We start from the raw sequence: 19,705 nt of genomic DNA on the forward strand, positions 1-19,705 counted from the left end.
TTGCCTACATCCTCCGAAGTGATTAGTGCACTTGCGTTGGTCCGGCGCTATTGCGTGAATGTGGAAGGTTGCGGCCTCAGCTGCTCCGACTCGGACAACGTGGAGGCGTGCGTGCTGTCGCAGGCAGCAAAGTCGTTGACACAGAAGAAAATCCGGGACTATTTTGTTCCAAAGTAGGGCACGCAAGTAAGCCACCATATTAATAAAGTACTTTTCTTATTGTTATGTGCCTTTGTGCCAAAATCCTATAGCGGGCCTATATCGAATTATGCCATACAGTCGCCGACCGTTTATTCGGACGCCGAAAATTCAGACATGCTCGTTTATTCGGACACCTTCGCGGCACCGCCACTCGTCCCATTGAAGTAATGTAAACTCACGACCGAAAATTCGGACGCCCCACAGTCCGCCGTTCGATTTTTCGGACTCCGGCTGGCTGATCGAGTGCGACGTTGACCGCCATGACAAGCTGTCAGCAATGTTTACAAAATTTTGATAGGTTGCCAGCACTGAAATGTTGCACTGGCTATAACTGGAGATCGTGCCAGTGTCAAAAATCCACGCAGAAAATACCGATCTCGAAGGCTATGTTTGTTCGCTACACGTAACGGTTGCCTTTTGGCTTTAGCCAGTCAAGTATCCCCTGAACGGCTACCACGGCCGAACAGCAGGCCAAGCCAAGCCAAGATTGGAATCGGCTCGGTGCGGCGTTTGAGGAGAATGAAAGCGCGTACGAGTACGACGCGGATCCTAATTCGGACAAAGAGAGTACGACAACAGAAGCGCTGCAACATCAATTAGCCCAACGTCGTTTCCTTTTGGCGTGTGAGGGTTTGCGTTGTCAGATGTTTCTGTCGCTAGGCCTGATCTGCATCCCGAGCTTAGTGTCCCGCTCCCTTGTTTGTTGCTTGGCGTGCGAGGCCTGATCTGCTGAAATTGCTCCGACGCTGCCCGTTCCATGTGCGCCGTCGGAACTAAAGAAACGCGGCAACTACAAGGCCGTGACGATGGCGAAAAAAGCGGCGATTATTCACCAGGTGGAAGTTGCTTGGGAGTTTTCGCCGAGTTGGGCAATGAGATATCCGTCAGCTACTCGAACCAGCGCATGTGGACAGTGACTGCCGTGATGACGCACCTCCGACACCAGTCATCAAATGCGGATTTAGCATAGGCCGTTACAGTGCTACTGCCGACCATCTTGGGTGGCCAAACATTGGCTGAAATACAGGCCGACTTGGTCGCGCGTAAGCGTACATGTGTACAGACGCGCACTGACAAGTTTTTTTCCAGCCGCTGGGCCAATAAAAGTGCTTTTTTCTGGTGAATCCGTTTTTTCGGACTCCCGATTATTCGGACTTTTCGGCGGTTCCCGCCGAGTCCGAATAAACGGTCGGCGACTGTATATCGAACTAATAAACGTTTTTTAGCGAGTTCGATATACCCGGGTTCGACTGTACAACGGACATTCGGATATAAGTGATTAAAATGTCATGCCAGGAAGGTGGTCAGGACTCCATTAGAGCAGACTTTTCTACCACGGACATACCCAATTCAATAACTTCCGACTTCAAACATCGCTTAGCATACTTTCGGGACGGGAACAGCGCGTCGCGGATATCGACGTACCGATTTAAGAACGAAGGCCGCCGTTCTCCGGACTGTCAATGATCAGCTATGCCTAGCTGTAGCGACAAAAAATCGATGCGCACCGTGCTTGGTGTTGTGTTTTGGGACGCTGACGCATGAAATCGCTAGCCGCTGCCACTGCTTTCGGTCGCTGTACTGCAAGCTTGCCCGGGGAGTCCACTGCCGATGCGCAAAATGCCCATCCGCGGTTCTGAGGAGCCAGCGCGCGATGCGATTCGTTGCTTGCGACGAAGAACGTTGCGGCTTCTTCGCTTTTGCATGTCTGCTAGCGCGATGTTCTTGCCCGCAAAGTTCGGATTTGTCTCGTACATTGGTACCGTGAGCAGAGTTAGGCCTAGCCACGACATCGAGTAGAAAGCTCGGTTGCGATGCACGTGGCCGCGGTGCCCGATGTTTCAAAGTAAGTCATGCTCGATTGCGAGTACAAAGAGTTGTCCCGCGGTGGTCTTCATCATAAGCTCCAAAGTGCTTATAAGAAGAACCTCTAACAGCGGGTCCAACGAGTCAACGCTATTACAGTCGCAATGTTCTACGCCCGTATGCGATGTTCGCGACGAGTGCGGCGCGCTATCGTAATCTGATGATTGAGCTTCCGCTTGCAGCTGCCAAACTAAGGCGTTCTAAACTATCGTCGACCCGTGAACCCAGAACGAGTGTGAACGAGTCACTAAGTAGAGCAATTTTTGACAGCCACGACATTGCGACGCACAAGCAGCAGATGACGGTCCCGAAGCGACCATCACAGCGGAAGCAGCCAATCGCAGGCCTTGAATTGAACTTCAAACATGTGCTTTTTATACGCTTGTTACTGAATGGAGGAGCTAGCTGAAACGGAGAACTTGAACACGGAGAAATGCTCTTTACGACGAGCCCAGAGTGGTGGCGCCCGGTTGCGCCGTTGCCGAGCTAAAACTTTGAAAAATAAAATGCTGTTTTTTTTTTGCTATTTCCGCAATTTTCGCCAAGTCGGCAGAAGCAAAAAAAATTTTTAATAGCACTTCTACGTAGTTTTCAGTGAAGATATTTTGGAATCAAATAGAAAATGGGCTACAGAAACTGAAAATGCGATTGTCCAAAAATCACATTTTTTTTTTGGTCCCCTGCTAAAAATAAAACCATGTTTGTGACTCGTAATTCTCTCCAGTTATAACAGACCTATTCAGCGTTTACGTAGAAGTCTGTTATACACTCAAACCTCATTATAACAAAGTTGCATCTGCCAAGAAAATAACTTCGTTATATCCGAAAATTCGTTATAAACGTTTATTTGTAACACTGTAGCTATGACAAGACTATTCTTCATTTACTTCGTTATAACCGATAATTCGTTATATCCGTGTTCGTTATAACGAGGTTTGAGTGTAACAGTACTTGGATTTTGCATAATCCCTTTACAACAGACCAAAATGCTCTTCACTATGAATGTGTTTAATGAGGTTATACTTAGTTCCATCAGCTCGTCTGAACTTGTAATGCTACCCTACAAGTTCTTGAAGGAAGGAGGTGTGGTGGCGTCACCTGTGTTCAGCCAGTCGTCTGGTGGCGCAGCCCGTGTCGGGGACTGGGATGGGCGTGTGTCGATAAATGACTTGTGATGCTGACCTTTGCGGACGTGCCTCTGCCTCCAATGCGCATAGCGTCCGAGCCAACTCAAAACACAACAGGCACAGCACCATCTTCCTCGGAGGTCGAGGAACCCTTGCCACTGTCCTCAGCCGAGCCAAGACTGGATGCATCCGCCTCTGCTGCGGCCGTCGTGGCTCCTGGCTTTGATTCTGCGAAATCGAAAAAAAAAGAAAAAAAAAGGACTGTACAAACTCGCACAGAAGTTGTAGCATGGTGCATAAGTATATCTATGAATGCGTACAGCCTTGTTGTTGCTCTTGGGTGGCACATGCCCCTCGCGTGTGCATGAAGGTGGCAGGGTACGATGGCTGCTGGTTGGTGTTAAATTTTAGTTCACTCAATGGCTATCAAATATTTTTGTGGTGTTAAACGTAGCCTGATATCACTTGCTACATCCTGCTCGCATAGCTGTGCTCAATTCTATTAAAATGCCAGAACTATATAACTCCCTAGTGCACTATGTCTGGAATGCTCCCACCATGTCAGGGCTGTCTATGACACACAGACCTTGCAGGGAGCTAGCCATTTAATTCTTACACGTAAAGCAAAAATACTAGGTGTTCATTGTACAGACGGGTCCAGTGTTAAAGGGGACACTTGAGTGCATTGCATGTTTGGATTTCGCTCTCTTGCAAAAACAGAGTGGCTTAGATTTGCATAAAATTACCGGTAGTTGAGAGTTCTGCCTCTTCTTCACAGACTCGTGCAGTGCATGAACAATGTTTCCCTGTCCGCTTGCTGTTAGAGGGCCAGCAAAATGAAAGGTGCTCATTGGAGTGTTCCCTTTCACAGTGCACCACACTGTACATCCTGCATTACGATACAAAGTAGACTAGAGTCAAAACTCCTTAATGTGTACCCGCTTTAAATGTAGTTGCGAAGAATACCCAACAGTGTCATAGAGATTAATGCATTTGCTGACCGCCTAAGCCATAGCGGTTCGGCCTATGCTTACCGGTTTTTGTGTACCCCGTGCACCACGATAACTTTTTGTGCCATAAAAGTTTACAACGCCGCTGAACTTACCGACACCACAATGTGCCGCAAAAGGTCTTCCGTATTCTCTAGAAGTGCAGAGATAGGTCGGCCAATAATTCCAATTTGTGCGCGATTGTGACGGTGCCTTTGCGGGTAAGCATCGGGAAAGAACAAAGGCGAGATGGCAGCCGAGAAACCTAGCTCGCTGCTTGACATATACCAAGCGCGTACACATGGTACAGCAAGCTCAGCGCTGTTCTAACCACACCGCACGCTTTCATTAGGCTGCAACCCATGCGCCTCCGTCAACTGCCAGGACCACTAGAGCATCGCAGAGACGCGCAGTGTGCATCGCTTGCAAGAGCGCATTATAGCCGCGATAACACAGTCGAGCCCACATATAACGGCCCCAGTTAAAACTAACTTCGTCTTAAAACGAACGGTACCCGCGTGACTGTGGAAATATACATTATTTCAATGGCACAAAATCACACAACGAACGCCTTTGAACCCTACCGATCGGTTACAGCGAATGGAGTCGGCCGGCGACTGCGGAGACACCCCTTTCGACCACCTATAAGCCATCGGCGAGCCAAACGCCGATCCTGCCTCCGCAGGCTTCTCATTGTCGTTCTCCCCGACAGTTTTTTGTTACGCACCCCTCCGTCCTTTGTCCCCCTGCTGCTCCGAGCACCCCGAATCGCCAGTGGGTGCGGGGTGCTCACCGACTTCGATATTTCGCGATTCGTTCCGTGTGCTCGCTCATTTTGCACTCCGTTCAGCCACGGCCGGTCTGGAGGCGCGCGCTCGCTCCTTCCTTTACGGCCTGCGCACGGGGGGCTGTTGCTACCTATGGCCGCAATTTCGTGGGGGCGCTCCGAGCCAACTGCTCCCTAACTCACTCCCGGCCGTTGCGGAGGCTAGCGCGCGCAGGGAGTGCTCGGCTTCCGACTTACCGTGGCGCTTTCTGAAGTTACTCTATATGGTATTCATGGTACCAATGCGATAGAAACATGGTAGCAAGTATATATGATGACTCTGGTAAATTCCGCTTTACAGAAGTGGTGGCGCAGCCGCTCATAAGCCCTAATAAGCCCGCTTCTGTTGCTCGGCAAAGCATCGACGCGGTTATAACACAACCTTGCTTTTTTTTTAGGTTTCTGTAACTTCGAGAATAAGTAAGAGGATGAACATTGCATTTGGTTGAGGAAACGGTTTAATCATGGTTTAGGAAATGTTTATTTCAAATGTATGTGCCGGCTAGTGACGATCACAGTTTAAAGGAGTCAAGTCTGTCACAGCGTGATATGCTTCCGCGAGGGCTTGTGAATAAAACCGGAAGGCCTGTCATTCTGATCTGTTAACTTTTTTGTGTAGTTAATAGGAAGAATCCGGAGAAACTTCTCAGAAATAATATGAGCCAGCACTCTCGCGTGACTCTTGTCCAGACCTTTAGGACAGTCCAGAAGTGGCGAATCTTCAAGGTATGGCTCAACAGTCAATTGCAGTCTCGAGGATTTTCGTTCGAGGAAGATATTTGACTGCTTTCTCGAAGAACGTCACAATTGTGTCCAGCATTGATAGTAACTCCGGCTTTGAGTAGTGTAGATCATAGGCTTCTTGCTGACGGAGAAGATGATGCAAAGGACTGCTCGTTTTGTTTGTCGTCACTAGCATGGCGCATGTTTCGCAACCGACATCAGTGATGAGTTTGGCAATGTAACCACCTACATACAGCAAGCCTGAATAGGCAACAGAGTTCGGTGATTTGCGAGGAGGTTCTCGCAGAGCTTCAAGTTCCTCAATGACATCTTCCGGAATATACACCGCCTCTTCTTCAATGTTTTCGTCGCGAATGCCCATGTCTTTTGAAGGTAGCGCCTTTTCCTTGACAATGTGGGTCAAAGCAGCTGTGACGGCTCTTGCGTCTAGCGCGTCATTGCCCCCGCACATTGCCCCCAATTTTCAAAACAATGCCTCTATAGGATCACTGTTAAATTTCTTCGTGAGCACATAGTTTACTCCTTTTCTCAGAAGAAATCAGACTGTGTCCACTGTGGACTCCGTGGTGAAAAGCAGGGCAGTGTACGTCTCGTCTGTAAAGTTTCCAACGCCAGCGGCGACAGAAGAATCCTGGATGCGCTTAATGTAGCCTGAAAATTCATTTTCCACACAGCAATCTAAGCACACGGGCCTCAGGCATTTTCGCCTCCATCTAATATAAGGTGGTCGGGTCTTAAAAAATATTGTTGTTAGTAGCGCTGCGTGTGCGTCTTCTATTGCCGATCGCCGAGAAAGGCAGACTGTCCCCACACGCACCTGTACTTCCTTCACCGCTTGCTACAACCGAAAGAAGTAATTAGCACGAGAAATTGGCCGGGCACAGCTGGTTTACAACACGAAGCGCATGCGGCGAAACGCGCTTTGGGCGGTTGGCTCGCGACGCCCTCACGCGGAGCGCGCCGTCGTGACTGTATAGAAAAAGTTCCATTGTACTCCCGGCGGCTGCTCAGGCCGTAAGGGAAGGAGCGAGCGCGCGCCTCTAGACCGGCTGTGGTTCAGCATGCCCTGCACGCGTGCGGAAGGGTAAAAATGGCTTATGCGGAAGGAAGTGCGAATCATCGAAGTCGGTGGGGCTGCGCAAGTTCAACTTTTCACGATCCGTCCCGTGTGACAGCCGTTTTCACCCTTCCGCGAACCAGCGCCCCAATGAGGTTCTCTGACCGCTGCGTGCGTAGGCCACTCTCCCAAGTACAGCGATTCTATCCCAAGGCTGTTCTCCTCTCTTCCCCCTTTATCGCAACTCCTCCGCCTGTCCACGCCGGCTCGAATTCCGAAGTTTCTTTTTCTGGGTAGAAACGAGCTCAGACAGGGCGCAGAGCCGTTCTACGCTTACTTGCTTGTGTGTCGCACGTGCGCGTCTTGCTCGTTGTTGGTGTGCGTGTGTGTCAGGATGGCGGACGGGAAGCCCTCCGCGCAAACAGATGGCACGAAGCGAAAAGCGCTGGACATTTCTACCAAGCGAGCCATTCTAAACGAGCTAGCTCAAGGCGCTAAAAACTGCGAGCTGGTTAAGAAGTACGGCGTGTCCAAGTCAACGATATCAACGATTCTAAGGAATAAGGACAAGATAATCAGTGCCGATGCCAACTCGACGGACAGAAAGCGCCTGCGGAGGGCCACCTACGCGGACATGGAGGAAGCGCTTCTGAAATGGTTCGTCGACGCGCGGGCTCGAAATATTCCGATAAGTGGTCCTATGATGCTGGCCAAAGCGAAAGACTTCGCATTTCTGTTGGATTTTCCCGACTTCTGCCCAGGAAATGGCTGGCTACATCGGTTCAAGGTGCATCATGGCATTGTTTTTAAATCGATTGTCGGTGAGGCGGCCTCGGCCAGCGACCAAGACGTTGCCTCGTGGCTTGAAGCAAATAGAGACACTATTTTAAGCTATGCGGAGCAAGAAGTCTATAACGCAGACGAAACTGCGTTATTCTACCAGATGCTGCCAGGAAAAACGAACGCCATGAAAGGCGACACATGTGCTGGCGGCAAGCACAGTAAAGTGCGCGTCACAGCGCTTTTGTGCACTAACATGGATGACAGCGACCGGCGCGTGCCCGTTGTATCGGTAAGTCAAAGAAGCCGCGTTGCTTTCAGGGCTATGTGCCTGTGCGTTACAGGCATAGTGCTAAAGCGTGGATGACGCGCGATTTATTCGCAGAGTGGCTGAGCGAGTTAGACCGCGACATGCACAAGCAAGGCAGGCGTGTGCTGCTTGTGGTCGACAATTGCTCTGCGCACCACGTACAAGCCTCTCTCACGGCAGTGACCCTGCTTTTCCTGCCACCCAACACAACGTCGAAATTGCAAATGCTTGACTTGGGCATAATCCGCGCGTTTAAGGCTTATTATAGGCGCCGCGTTGTGGAGCACATGCTCATAGCTGTTGACCGGCCGGCAGCCAACCTGCCGCTTCGGGTGTAGCTGTACTCAGCTCTGGATATGGTAAAGGCTTCGTGGGCGGAGGTAACGGCTACATGTGTGCAAAACTGTTTCCGCAAGGCCGACTTCGCCGATGTCGGAGCCGATGCCGACCCTGAAGCTTCCGAAGAGGACCACTCCGGCGGCGATTTGTGGCAGTGTGTTGTCGACTCAGACATGGGAGGGCGGGACATCTGCTCGGATGATTTTGTTATGGCCGATGATGATGCCGACACCGCGGAACCGTGCACGGATGAGGGCATTGTCAATGAGCGACTCTGAGGAATCAGATGACGACGACGATGAAACGGAGCCAGCGCCCACAAGTGTGCCTGTAGCAATTGGCTACATAGATAGCCTCAGGCAACTTGTCTATGCCAAGGGCCTCGGCGAGGAGCATGCTGCCGCTAAATAAACTGGAGACCACCCTTATCGCATCGGCACTCTCGAAGCAGACGTGCACCACAGACTTTTTTGCGAAAAAATAAATTTTGGGTTTTCACTTGTGACTTTTTAAAAGCTGTTTTTTCATTTATTACGAACTTCGGGATACAACGAACGGACGCCGCGTCACGCTTCGGTTCGTTATGAACGGGCTCAACTGTAATAGGGAAATTATTACATCATGTCTGAAAAATTTTTCCACCATAGAAACTAAGAGTGTAAAATGCAGCAGTTGTTTTACAAAAAAACACATTTATGGTAGAACCCCGCTGTTACATTCCTGCGTTTTCCTGGCTGTTACGTCGTTTTCGGCCAGCGCCGGCATAGCTCTCGTAGGATCCCAGGCATTGGGAACCCCGCTGATACGTCGCAACTGTGAGACGATTCCCGCATTGTATCCTGCAACCAGCCCTCCGAAACAGCCCAGGCGACCATGTTGACTTTTCACGTGGCTTGCCTTGGTCCGCTTGGTGGCTTGACGATTGAATTGGCCGCCAGAAACGGTCGGGGCGACATTTATGATGCATTTTTAAGTCCCGCCACTGTAAACACAACCTCCGAGATCTGTACGTTTCATCTAAACACGGCACCTATGACGCGGTTGGGTGCCAAAAATTGGTTTAACAAAAGTACGGACTTCGAGATTAGCTTTCGTTGATCAAAGTGATCCAGGGTTGCGGAGCCAGCGGCTTCATTGGCTGCAACAGCGCTGGATTTGTTGCACAGATTAGCCCACAGTGACCATGCCGAAAGCCACATGGCACTGCAGGTGCTCGAGAGATGCCTTGTACTGATTGGGCGTGAGAGAATGCGCCAGGCAAAGCTGCACAATTTCTTCAAGAGAAAGGTCTGAAATAAAATTGTGTGCTTCTCGTCACTATTCTGGTTTCTCATTTTTTTTGCCCGTTTCTTGGCTCTTACGTATCCCAGCACTTAGGTTATATTTTTACGGTCCCGTGAAAAACGCATCAGTATGGTTCTACTCCACCTCCAATGTGGTCACAAGCATCGGCCGTTCATGCACGTATTCCGAGGAAAACAGTTCCCTGTTAGAATCGCACCTGCTGATGGCATAGCCTTGCTTGCAGATGCACTCAAAGCCATCGGGTGTGTCGACACACTCCTCCCTCGGCATCCCAGGTGTGGTGCACTCATTCTCTGAAGGCCGCACAAAGTACTACCAGTACACTTCAGTCCCGAGAGTTTGAAGCCAGTGGGACACACTGGCTGCAGGGAAAGAGAAATTAGTATGTGTAAGTGCATAAGACCCACTGACCATGCTCTTATTGAAGATAAGCATTTCAAATGGTCCATGCTCCTGCTCTTCAATTACCATCAGACTAGCTGTGGTGTCTAGTAATCAAGGTGAACGACCCAATGAGATTCTGGCTTAAAGAGGCTCCGCAACACTTTTCCAAACAATCGACTAATGGCGTCAAAGAGCTTATTGCCTCACGAATCGACTGACACAATAACTTTTAGAATCCGTCAAGTACGAACAGAGTTGCAGGGATTTATCCCAGACTTCAAGCGGTCGCTCTCTTTTCTCGTACTAGCGAGCACGTTGAAAGCTACACAGGGAAGGGGATGACAAGGGGGCAAGAAGATGCATTCCTTCATCATCGCGCGCCTGACCTCGAGCACTTTGCTTTCATTTTCTTCTTCGAACACGCAGCTTACTTTCAGCGTGATAGCGAGCGTGCGTGGATACGTGGCAGCATCCCGCGGCAGCCACGATAACTGTGCGGCTCACGATGCTTAAATCGGTCAGTGCCGTTGGACTTTGGGTTTACGGCATCATGTGTCGAGAGAAGAGGGAGCGATTTCTAGCCGACCGAGAATGAATTTTAAATTCCAGGCCGCGTGCTACACTACAATGTTTGGCTCGCATGTTCTCGGGAGCGTTGGCCGCTCGTCGGTAGCATTTTCTGACTTGTGCTGAAAAAGTGTTGCAGGGCCCCTTTAACCCTTTGAGGGTCGAATTTTTTTCGCGAAATGCAGCCCATAAATGTATTTTTTTATTGCTGAAATAAATTGATGATTGATGATGATTAGTGGGGCTTTGTGGCGCAAGGGCCATGGGTGGCCAAAGAGCGCCATGTCTTTTGTGTGGTGTTAGTGATGATCAATGATTACGATGACAGGGTGTATTGTGGCTGTAAGAGGCCTAAAATCACGTGCTATAAAGAAGCGTAAAAGATGTGTACAGTCGCCGACCGTTTATTCGGACGCCGAAAATTCGGACATGCTCGTTTATTCGGACACCTTCGCGGCACCGCCACTCGTCCCACTGAAGTAATGTAAACTCACGACCGAAAATTCGGACGCCCCACAGCCCGCCGTTCGATTTTTCGGACTCCGGCTGGCTGATAGAGTGCGACGTTGAACGCCATAACAAGCTGTCAGCAATGTTTACAATATTTTTACTAGGTTGCCAGCACTGAAATGTTACACTGGCTATAACTGGAGATCGTGCCAGTGTCAAAAATGCACGCAGAAGTTACCGATCTCGAAGGCTATGTTTGTTGGCTACACGTAGCGGTTGCCTTTTGGCTTTACCCAGTCACGTATCCATTGAACGGCTACCACGGCCAAACAGCAGGCCAAGCCAAGCCAAGCTTGGAATTGGCTCTGTGCGGCGTTTGAGGCGAATGACAGCGCGTACGAGTACGACGCGGATCCTAATTCGGACGAAGAGAGTACGACAACAGATTACAGAAGCGCTGCAACATCAACTAGACCAACATCGTTTCCTTTTGGCGTGTGAGGGTTTGCGTTCTCATGTTTCTGTGGCTAGGCCTGATCTGCATCCCGAGCTTTGTGTCCTGCTCATGCGAGGCCTGATCTGCTGAAATTGCTCCGACGCTGCCCGTTCCATGTGCGCCGTCGGAACTAAAGAAACACGGCAACTACAAGGCCCTGACGATGGCGAAAAAAAGCGGCGATTATTCACCAGGTGGAAGTTGCTTGGGAGTTTTCGCCGAGTTGGGCGATGAGATCCGCCAGCTACTCGAACCAGCGCATGTGGACAGTGACTGCCGTGATGATGCACCTCCCACACCACAGCCATCAAATGCGGATTTAGCGTAGGCTGTTGCAGTGCTATTGCCGACCCGCAGGGGTGGCCAAACATTGGCTGAAATACAGGCCGACTTGGTCGCGCGTAAGCGTACATGTGTACAGACGCGCACTAACAAGTTTTTTCCGGCCGCTGGGCCAATAAAAGTGCTTTTTTCTGGTGAATCCTTTTTTCGGACTCCCGATTATTCGGACTTTTCGGCGGTTCCCGCCGAGTCCGAATAAACGGTCGGCGACTGTATACAGTATAAAATTATGGCAGTGACAGTGACAAGTGTATGGCAGTGGCAGTGACAAGTGGTATGATCTATGGGTGTGGGATGAATGAAGAGTGAGCATGGTGTCTACAAGTGAGAGGCGGGGTAACAGCACGAATGCTTCCTCAAGGCCTTTGCGCCCAAAGGCCGGGAAGCAGGTGCTTCCTTTGATAGAAACCGCAGCAACAGCCTCAATTATGAAACCGTGCTACGGAGCGCCTGGAAAAATAACGAAATTATGTACATCTTTCAGAAATTCAAAGAGGAACTGATATTTAAAAAGGGGTTCTCTGCCAATGAACATAACAGGATGGAGTGGGAACTGCAGGTATGTAGATGAAAAATGCTTTTTCCTGAGAGCGTCTAGTTCCGTGCATTGTAGTAGGATGTGAAGTACAGTTAAGGGATCGCCACAGTAATTCTTCAGACAATTCTATTTCAGAAAAAAATTAAAATCATTTTGCGTGACCGTAAAGTGACAAAAAATTTCTTTTCTGTAAGCAAAATCCTAAAAAAACACTTATACAATTTTTAATGAATAAAAATTATGCACTGTATTAAAAATAGCTCACATACATACAAAAATAAGCGCACCAGAGTACTTTTCTCTTAAAAAGTGTTCGTGCTCTACAAAACAGGAAAGGCAACCACAGCGGCGTTGTTTGTGTAATTTAGCGCCGCACAGAAACAGATGTAATCACGCCCCGGGAGCAATAAACGAGAGAGTCACAAGCGGTCACATTTTGAGAGATTAGAAACCAGACAGCCATAAGCTTCGTGGGCGCGAGAAGCGATAACCAACCGTAGGACGAAACCAAAACCAGCTGCACGACGTGCGTGCGTTCTGATGCGCAAGTGAAAGCCGCCGGACCGCTTCGGAAAGCAAACAGAAAAAAAAAAAGAAAAAAAAAGCAACGTAGAGACATCTGCGCGTAAAGAAAATTCCATGTATTCCTGAAGCTTGGCAGCGCATTCCAAGCAAGTGGAAGCATTTTAAACCAGGCACACCACGAACGCGCTCGGCTGGGAGAGCGATAGCCGGCGCTGCTCTGGGGAAAAGAAAAAAAAAAGAACAACAAGGAATGAAGAGACATCAGCACATTAAAAAAAAATTCCGCATATTGCCGAATTGAGGCAGCACATGCCAAGCAAGAGAAATGATCGAAAAAATCGTAAAACGCGCGCATTTTTAACATACAGGCTGTGCCCTACATGTACGACAAAAAATCTTTGGTGCCTGTTAGGTAATGCCATACTTGTACGGCAAGAACCCTCAAAGGGTAAAAGCTGCAATTTTTGGCCAAATACTACAGTTCCGAAAGTTCTTCAGTTTGCAGTGATGCGACTGACCGACTGGCTAAAGCTATGTTAGAGCACGTTCTCGAAGCAGCCAAAAGAGTTCTGGAGCAGGAAAAAAGGCTTTTGGAACGACTATAGGCTCATTGGAGAGTGAAAAATTTTAATTTGTGGCAACTAAAACAGCTAAATAAAGCAGAATTAAGCTGCATTCCATGACACTCCATGCACGTACAGCTCGGACTAGTTATAGCCTAACTGCTTATAGTGCAGGACTGGCTATAATGCGGTCTTTTCTTACTCCCATTTATCCTCCCATAGAACTCCATGTACTATATACGCATACCACTTATTGCACAGCCCCCACGATCGCTTATAATGCGGCTCAGATAAGTGAGGTAATGACCGTGCTTCTCAACGGAGCTACGCCGGCCGAGGAGACGAAGATGTTACGAAGAGTTCGCCGAGTGGAGGAAGAGAAAGAGATGCGGTGTGAGGGAGGGTTGTCTAGGCGATAGGGAAGCCTTTGCTCTGGCTTCTTGCCACGCCGAATGGGCGCTTGCGTCAAGTGCACGGTACCGCTGTTCGGTTCTTTGTCCGGAAAATAGTTACATCGTGGTAGAGTGCAGGTATAGCGCGTGCAACTTCAATTCCACCAACAGTGAAGGCAATGTTCCCCAAATGTAAGGGCTCGGTGATGCAGGCTTTCGCCTTTGCCACCGGCAGGCAGACTTGCAAGCTTGGTGTGTAATGCAGGATGGCCGTCACGGCTGTTCTCCCAACCGTGAAACCAAACCAAACTTGGTTTTATGCATGCTGCCCTTGGTTCAGCTCGTAAGCGTATCTCTTTTGGGCCCGATCTTATGTTGTCCTTCCCGGGGCGGCATGACAAGTTGCGAACCCACAGGCTAGGCCGAACGAGCGCTAACCGTGTAACTGCCATTGGTAGTGGCCACGGATGTGCGCTTTGGTGTCAACGAAAAGCTTTGCAGTGGTTACATTCTGAAATGGGTGGATGCATAGAGTTTCTTACAATAATACCTAGAGGGGAATCTGGCGCTAGTGTCTACGCGGGCTCCTTGAGACGCGCTTCAACCACCATGGGAATGATGGGAAGTACAGGCTTCGGATTTGCTTCGGATGGATTAGGTTCTTGAGATTCGCAACGCTTGTTTGCCGAGTGTAAAACAAAGCGATATGAGGTTAATTGTAATTAAAACTTGCTTAATTCTTTTGTATGTAAAACTTATTGCAAAAAGTTTGCGTGACCGTGAGATGAAACTGAAACCTGAACGAATTCAACCACCAGGGTATGCATTACTCTGCAACTGTGTTCCAGATTTGGCATCACCAAATAATGAATTATTTTTGTATAACACTTGAAAAGAAACACGCTTGTTTTTCCCTCGAAAGTACGCATTGTCTATTTATGGAAATAACAGTACTGTATTGAGTGAGAAACACTTAACGTATCGTCTGCTGCGATGCCAGGTGCGTCTGATCAAGTGGTCTGCCTCCAACGCATCTCCCATTTTGTTGTGAAGTCGAGTCAGAGGAGCTCAACGGTGCGTCTACTTAGCTTCGCCGTCGTTTTGCAGCTGATTTGAACGAGTTTTGGTAAGACGCGCTTATCAAACAAACGTGAACTCGATGCAGTTTGCTGCACTGACATGGGACGCTACATCTGTGCGCAGCGGTGAGTGCACGACACTTCGCTAAAACTGTCAAATACAACCTGTAAAGCTGCAGCGTCGCAGCAAACCAAGAGATCTAGCGGTCTTCAGCGTCTTTGAACAACAAAGGCGCTGCTTTAATGCTTTGAAATGCACCTCACTACCCACGCCTCGCGAAGAACGAAACTGAAACTGAAGAAAAAGATCCGTAGACAGTTCGCTAGCTAACGCTATCCAATCCGAAGCCTGTACTTCCCATCATTCCCATGGTGGTTGAACGATCGCAGCGCCAGTTTCCTCTCTAGGGTATTGTATGAAACTCTATGGGTGGATGGATGGAAACAACTTTCCGATTCTGAAAGCAATGACTCGCGTCATCAATGAAAACGAGGGCGTGCGTGTGCAAGACTCGAGTGGTGGTTTGCGGTTGCACTACAGTCGAACCCGGGTATATCGAACACGCCAAAAAACGTTTATTAGTTCGATATATGGCATAATTCCATATAGGCCCGCTATAGGATTTTGACACAAAGGCACATAACAATAAGAAAAGTACTTTATTAATATGGTGGCTTACTTGCGTGCCCTACTTTGGAACAAAATAGTCCTGGTTTTTCTTCTGTGTCAACGACTTCGCTGCCTGCGACAGCACGCACGCCTCCACGTTGTCCAACGAGTCGGAGCACCTGAGGCCGCAACCTTCCACATTCACGCAACAGCGCCGGACCAACGCAAGTGCACTAATCACTTCGGAGGATGTAGGCAATGGGCCATCGCCAATTTCCTTATTGCTGTCGCTTTGGCTCGTGGTCGGCACGACGTCTGCAACGTAGTCCTCATCTTGTAGCTCACCCATGATGGCGACATCATCGTCCGCACTGACGAACTCGTCGAATGTCGATCCGTCGATAGCTCCCGGGAACTCTGCCAGCTCGCTCCAAACTTCGGCGGAAACACCTGCAGTGTCTTCAGTGCTGTCATCAGAATTTGGGGTGTCACCACCAGGCATGCGGAAGCCGGCATGCCTAAAGCAGTTCTGGATCGTCTCCTTCGTGACATCTGCCCACGATCTACTCAACATAAAAAGAGCTCCGAGCAAGTCGATCTTAAGCTCCCTGCCGACACGAAGGTTCTGCAGCAGCCTCTCCACCAGGCGCTTCCGATAGCCGGCTTTCAGTGCACGTATAACGCCTTGATCCAGTGGTTGCAGTACAGACGTAGTGTTTGGAGGCAAAAAACGCAGCTCGATGTTGCTGAAGGTCGTACTGCAGTGGTGCGATGAACAATTGTCCACGAGCAGGCACACCTTGCGATTTTCACCTACCAAATCATCGTTCCACGACGATAGCCACCTGCCGAAAAGCTCCCCAGTCATCCACACTTTTGAGTTTGCTCGGTAGGTAACTGGAAGCGACAGCGCATTTCGAAAACACGGCGGTGCCGTGCTTTTCCCGATAACCAGAGGTCGAAGCTTTTTCGATCCGTCTAAATTAGCTGCCAACAGCACGGACACACGAGCTTTGTTTGCCTTGCCGCCGCAAGTCTTGTCGCCACGACACGCAAGTGTCTTGTTTGGCAACATTTGCCAAAATAGAGCGGTTTCATCCGCATTGAAGATATCTTGGGCTTGATATCTTGCTGCGATATCTCGCCAGTTTTCCTCGAGCCATTTGTCTACGCTGTCCAGGTCCGCCGCTCTGCTTTCACCTGTAACAGCTTTGCCAACGATGTCGTGCCGTTCTTTGAACCATTGGAGCCAGCCTGAACCGCCTTGGAAATCGTTCCTGCCAAGCAGGAAAGCAAGGTCCTTGGCTTTCTGCTCGATCATAGGGCCGGACACCGGGATGTTTCGCGACCGAACGTCCACAAACCATTTGTAAACGGCCGCTTCAACATTTTCGTACACAGCAGTGCGCACACGTCGGGCACCACGGGCACCTGGCCTTTTGTTCGACTTTGCCCTGATGTCTGCCTTGTTCTTCAGGATAGTACTCAAGGTGCTCCTTGGAATTTTGTACGCGGCGGCGACGTCTGACTTCTTTTCACCGCGCTCGACCCGATTTATGATTTTGAGTTTCGCGGCGAACGGCAAATTCTGCCTCTTTGCACAAGCCATGACGACAGCGCGCCAATAAAGTTCACAGAACACCAACAGGCAACACCACCAGCACGGACCACGCTGAATGAGGACTCGAGGAAAACAGGCAGCAGCAGGCACACAAGCATAAAGAAAGAAAAAATGGAGCTCACTTCTACCGCCTCCGCGCCTCGAAGAAAGCACGACGGCCTCTGATTGGCTGTAAGCGCTGCGAGCGGGCCAGGATTATTTCTTGCAGGGGGGTGTTCGCCCGTGCACAACCGGGTCTAAACCACTTTTTCTAGGGTGGCGCCGGCAGGTTTTCCCCGCCACCGCGAGGGAAAGCCAACTTTTTGGGGCACTTTTGAGGCACATGGAGTTTGATATATCGGTTGTCATTGCTATTTTCGTTCGATGTAACAGTAACTTTTGCTATATATTCTCAATGTAAATTTACCGTGTTTAGAAATTGTTCGATATACGGGATAATTTGATATAAACGGGTGCGATATAGTCGGGCTCGACTGTACTTTCGACATTGCACCTGGGATATGGAAATCATGTGGATATTCCATTGTCATTCTGTGCAGAAACTCGGTAAGCGAGGAGCTCATGAAAACAGTCTGCAACTTTCTGCTACAGCACTTTTTTTTTTCTGTGTTCGTTTTGTCGGCACGGCCAGTCCGGAAAGGTAACCTTTCAACATTTGCAAATTTAAGGAAGTTTAAGGCTGCCTGTTTGTCACTTCTCGCAGTCTTTGACAAATGGTGTTTTGGTTACAGCACGTATATTTGCTCCTCTGGAGACTTGGGTTATATGCCCTCTGTGGTGTAATAGAAAGGTAGTCCGACCAGCACTGCACACATTTCCCTTAACCTACGCGCAGCTACTGTAGCATGGCGTGTGCCCGTGAGGATAGGTGCATGCTACAAATTTCGAGCTCGTTTCGTTATTGAAACATGAAAACACCATGTTTGGCGCAGAATAGTGAAAATGTAGCAGGATGTAGCAGGATTGGTTTTTTGGAGCAGTTTGGCACAATTGGCGCAGTTATCACGTCACTGACTCAAGTTCTTCAAGCACCTAAGAAGGTGCCAACAGCATTTGAGTCTCATCTATGCGGCAATAAAGCAACACTTTGGGTTTTTTATATGGGTTGGTGGCACCTCGGGTAAAAAGAATTGAGCCCATGACCACTCTTTATGGCACTCACCAGGCAAATGATGACCATGCAAGACGACAGGGGCTGGCCCACACAAGAACTGCTTGTGGGTCCCCTGTGCCTCCATGCATGTAGAGGCCCCTTCCACTGGCACTTGGGGCATGCAGACCACACCAGCCACACCGTGTGTCATGCAGGCAATGGGTTGTTTGGCGGCCATGAACATGGCAGGGCGCCCCACATGCTTCGACAGATCCACTAAGAACCGGTCGACAAGGCCCTCCTTCACATCGCAGGCCCACGTAGCTGGGGGTCATGCACTGCACGCAAGCAAAGAACAAAACATCCAAAATGAACGACGATTTCACAGAATAGACGTAGCAAATACTGTGGATTTAAAGATACTGAATTACATTTAGCATCGTTCTTGACTTATGAAATGGAAGAATAATAAGAGCAACATCATGTAGACAAAGATCAGGGTGCAATACCTTCAATTAGGCTTGTGCAAATATTCGAGCACTTGGAATATTCGAACGAATATTACAGTATTCGAATTTGCTTCGACACGAATTTAAATTCTAGGAAATTTCAAAGTATTCGAAATGAACGAATAGACATATATAAACTGCATGTAACCCCCTGTAAAGGTGGTTGCACTGCAGAAGAGGGGTGCTACACCGTGAATACCCCTATCCAGGGAAAAACTGCACTGCTGCAAAGTCACACTTCAAGCAGAGTCGTTCAATACTTTTACTGGTCATGAAGCTTCCGCAAAAGTTTGATATAGGGACAGGAGCAGCCGCTAGGGGAGCCCTCGCCTGTGTGGGGGCATAGATGCGTAGCCGGCACTGCAGTTCTACAGCGCGTAACGGAACTGAAAAAAAGTGATTAAATGTAGCCGTCAACGTTGATTACATTTTCAGAGCAATATTATCTTCAAGTACATTCGGGGAAGCTCTAATAAAGTGCAATTTAGCATTGAATGAGGCTTGCAGCAGGAAATTCGTCGGCGACAAACGCATGCTGCCTCCACTGTGCGATATACTACCGCTATAAAAGCATGTTTCTTCCGTTTTCTTAAAGCATCTAGTGGAAATCTGTGGATGATCCACAGTCCTTCAAGGGCTCTGGTGGATCTTAATGCCTCGCGGAAGTACAGTTGCTGCAACTCAACGTGCATATCAAATCTCTCAGTGTATACGCCAGGTGTTTGTATACGAATATATCTTAAAGCAGCCTCGTATTTATCGAACCAACAGTCAATGAATTAGTGCTTTGAATTTAGCAATTACAGAGCACCAATGAATACTTTATATGGCTTTTCCCTGGTTTTGTGTTTTCTGTTGCATTGTTTTATCACAACAGTGCCGTGCCACGTTTAAAGTTCAGTCGCTCATGCAATACTGTGTAGTTTTCGCAGTGCTTCTTTACTGTTTTTAAGGCGGAAGCCTTAGATGCCTCATCAAATACGAAAATTGAC

General features: G+C 48.9%; 2 protein-coding genes across 2 annotated transcripts in view; both read left to right on the forward strand.

Moving 5' to 3' along the window:
• LOC119404032 (cytochrome c oxidase assembly factor 7 homolog) overlaps positions 1-19,705 on the forward strand; it is a 611,270-nt gene that overhangs the window by 329,495 nt on the left and 262,070 nt on the right. The window lies entirely within an intron of this gene.
• Positions 7,205-8,517, forward strand: LOC119405934 (tigger transposable element-derived protein 4). Its single transcript, XM_037672759.1, has 2 exons — positions 7,205-7,882; positions 8,317-8,517. Exons 1-2 carry the CDS (start codon positions 7,205-7,207, stop codon positions 8,515-8,517), a joined length of 879 nt encoding a protein of 292 aa, XP_037528687.1.

This window comes from Rhipicephalus sanguineus, chromosome 9 (assembly GCF_013339695.2).
Source record: "Rhipicephalus sanguineus isolate Rsan-2018 chromosome 9, BIME_Rsan_1.4, whole genome shotgun sequence".
NCBI classification, from domain to species: Eukaryota; Metazoa; Arthropoda; class Arachnida; order Ixodida; family Ixodidae; genus Rhipicephalus; species Rhipicephalus sanguineus.

Excerpts from the sequence above, each read along its gene's own strand:
- LOC119405934 (XM_037672759.1), top strand. The coding sequence starts at position 7,205 with ATGGCGGACGGGAAGCCCTCCGCGCAAACAGATGGCACGAAGCGAAAA. Across the intron at positions 7,883-8,316 it reads GGCGCGTGCCCGTTGTATCG|GCCGACTTCGCCGATGTCGG; the intron begins GTAAGTCAAAGA and ends TGTTTCCGCAAG.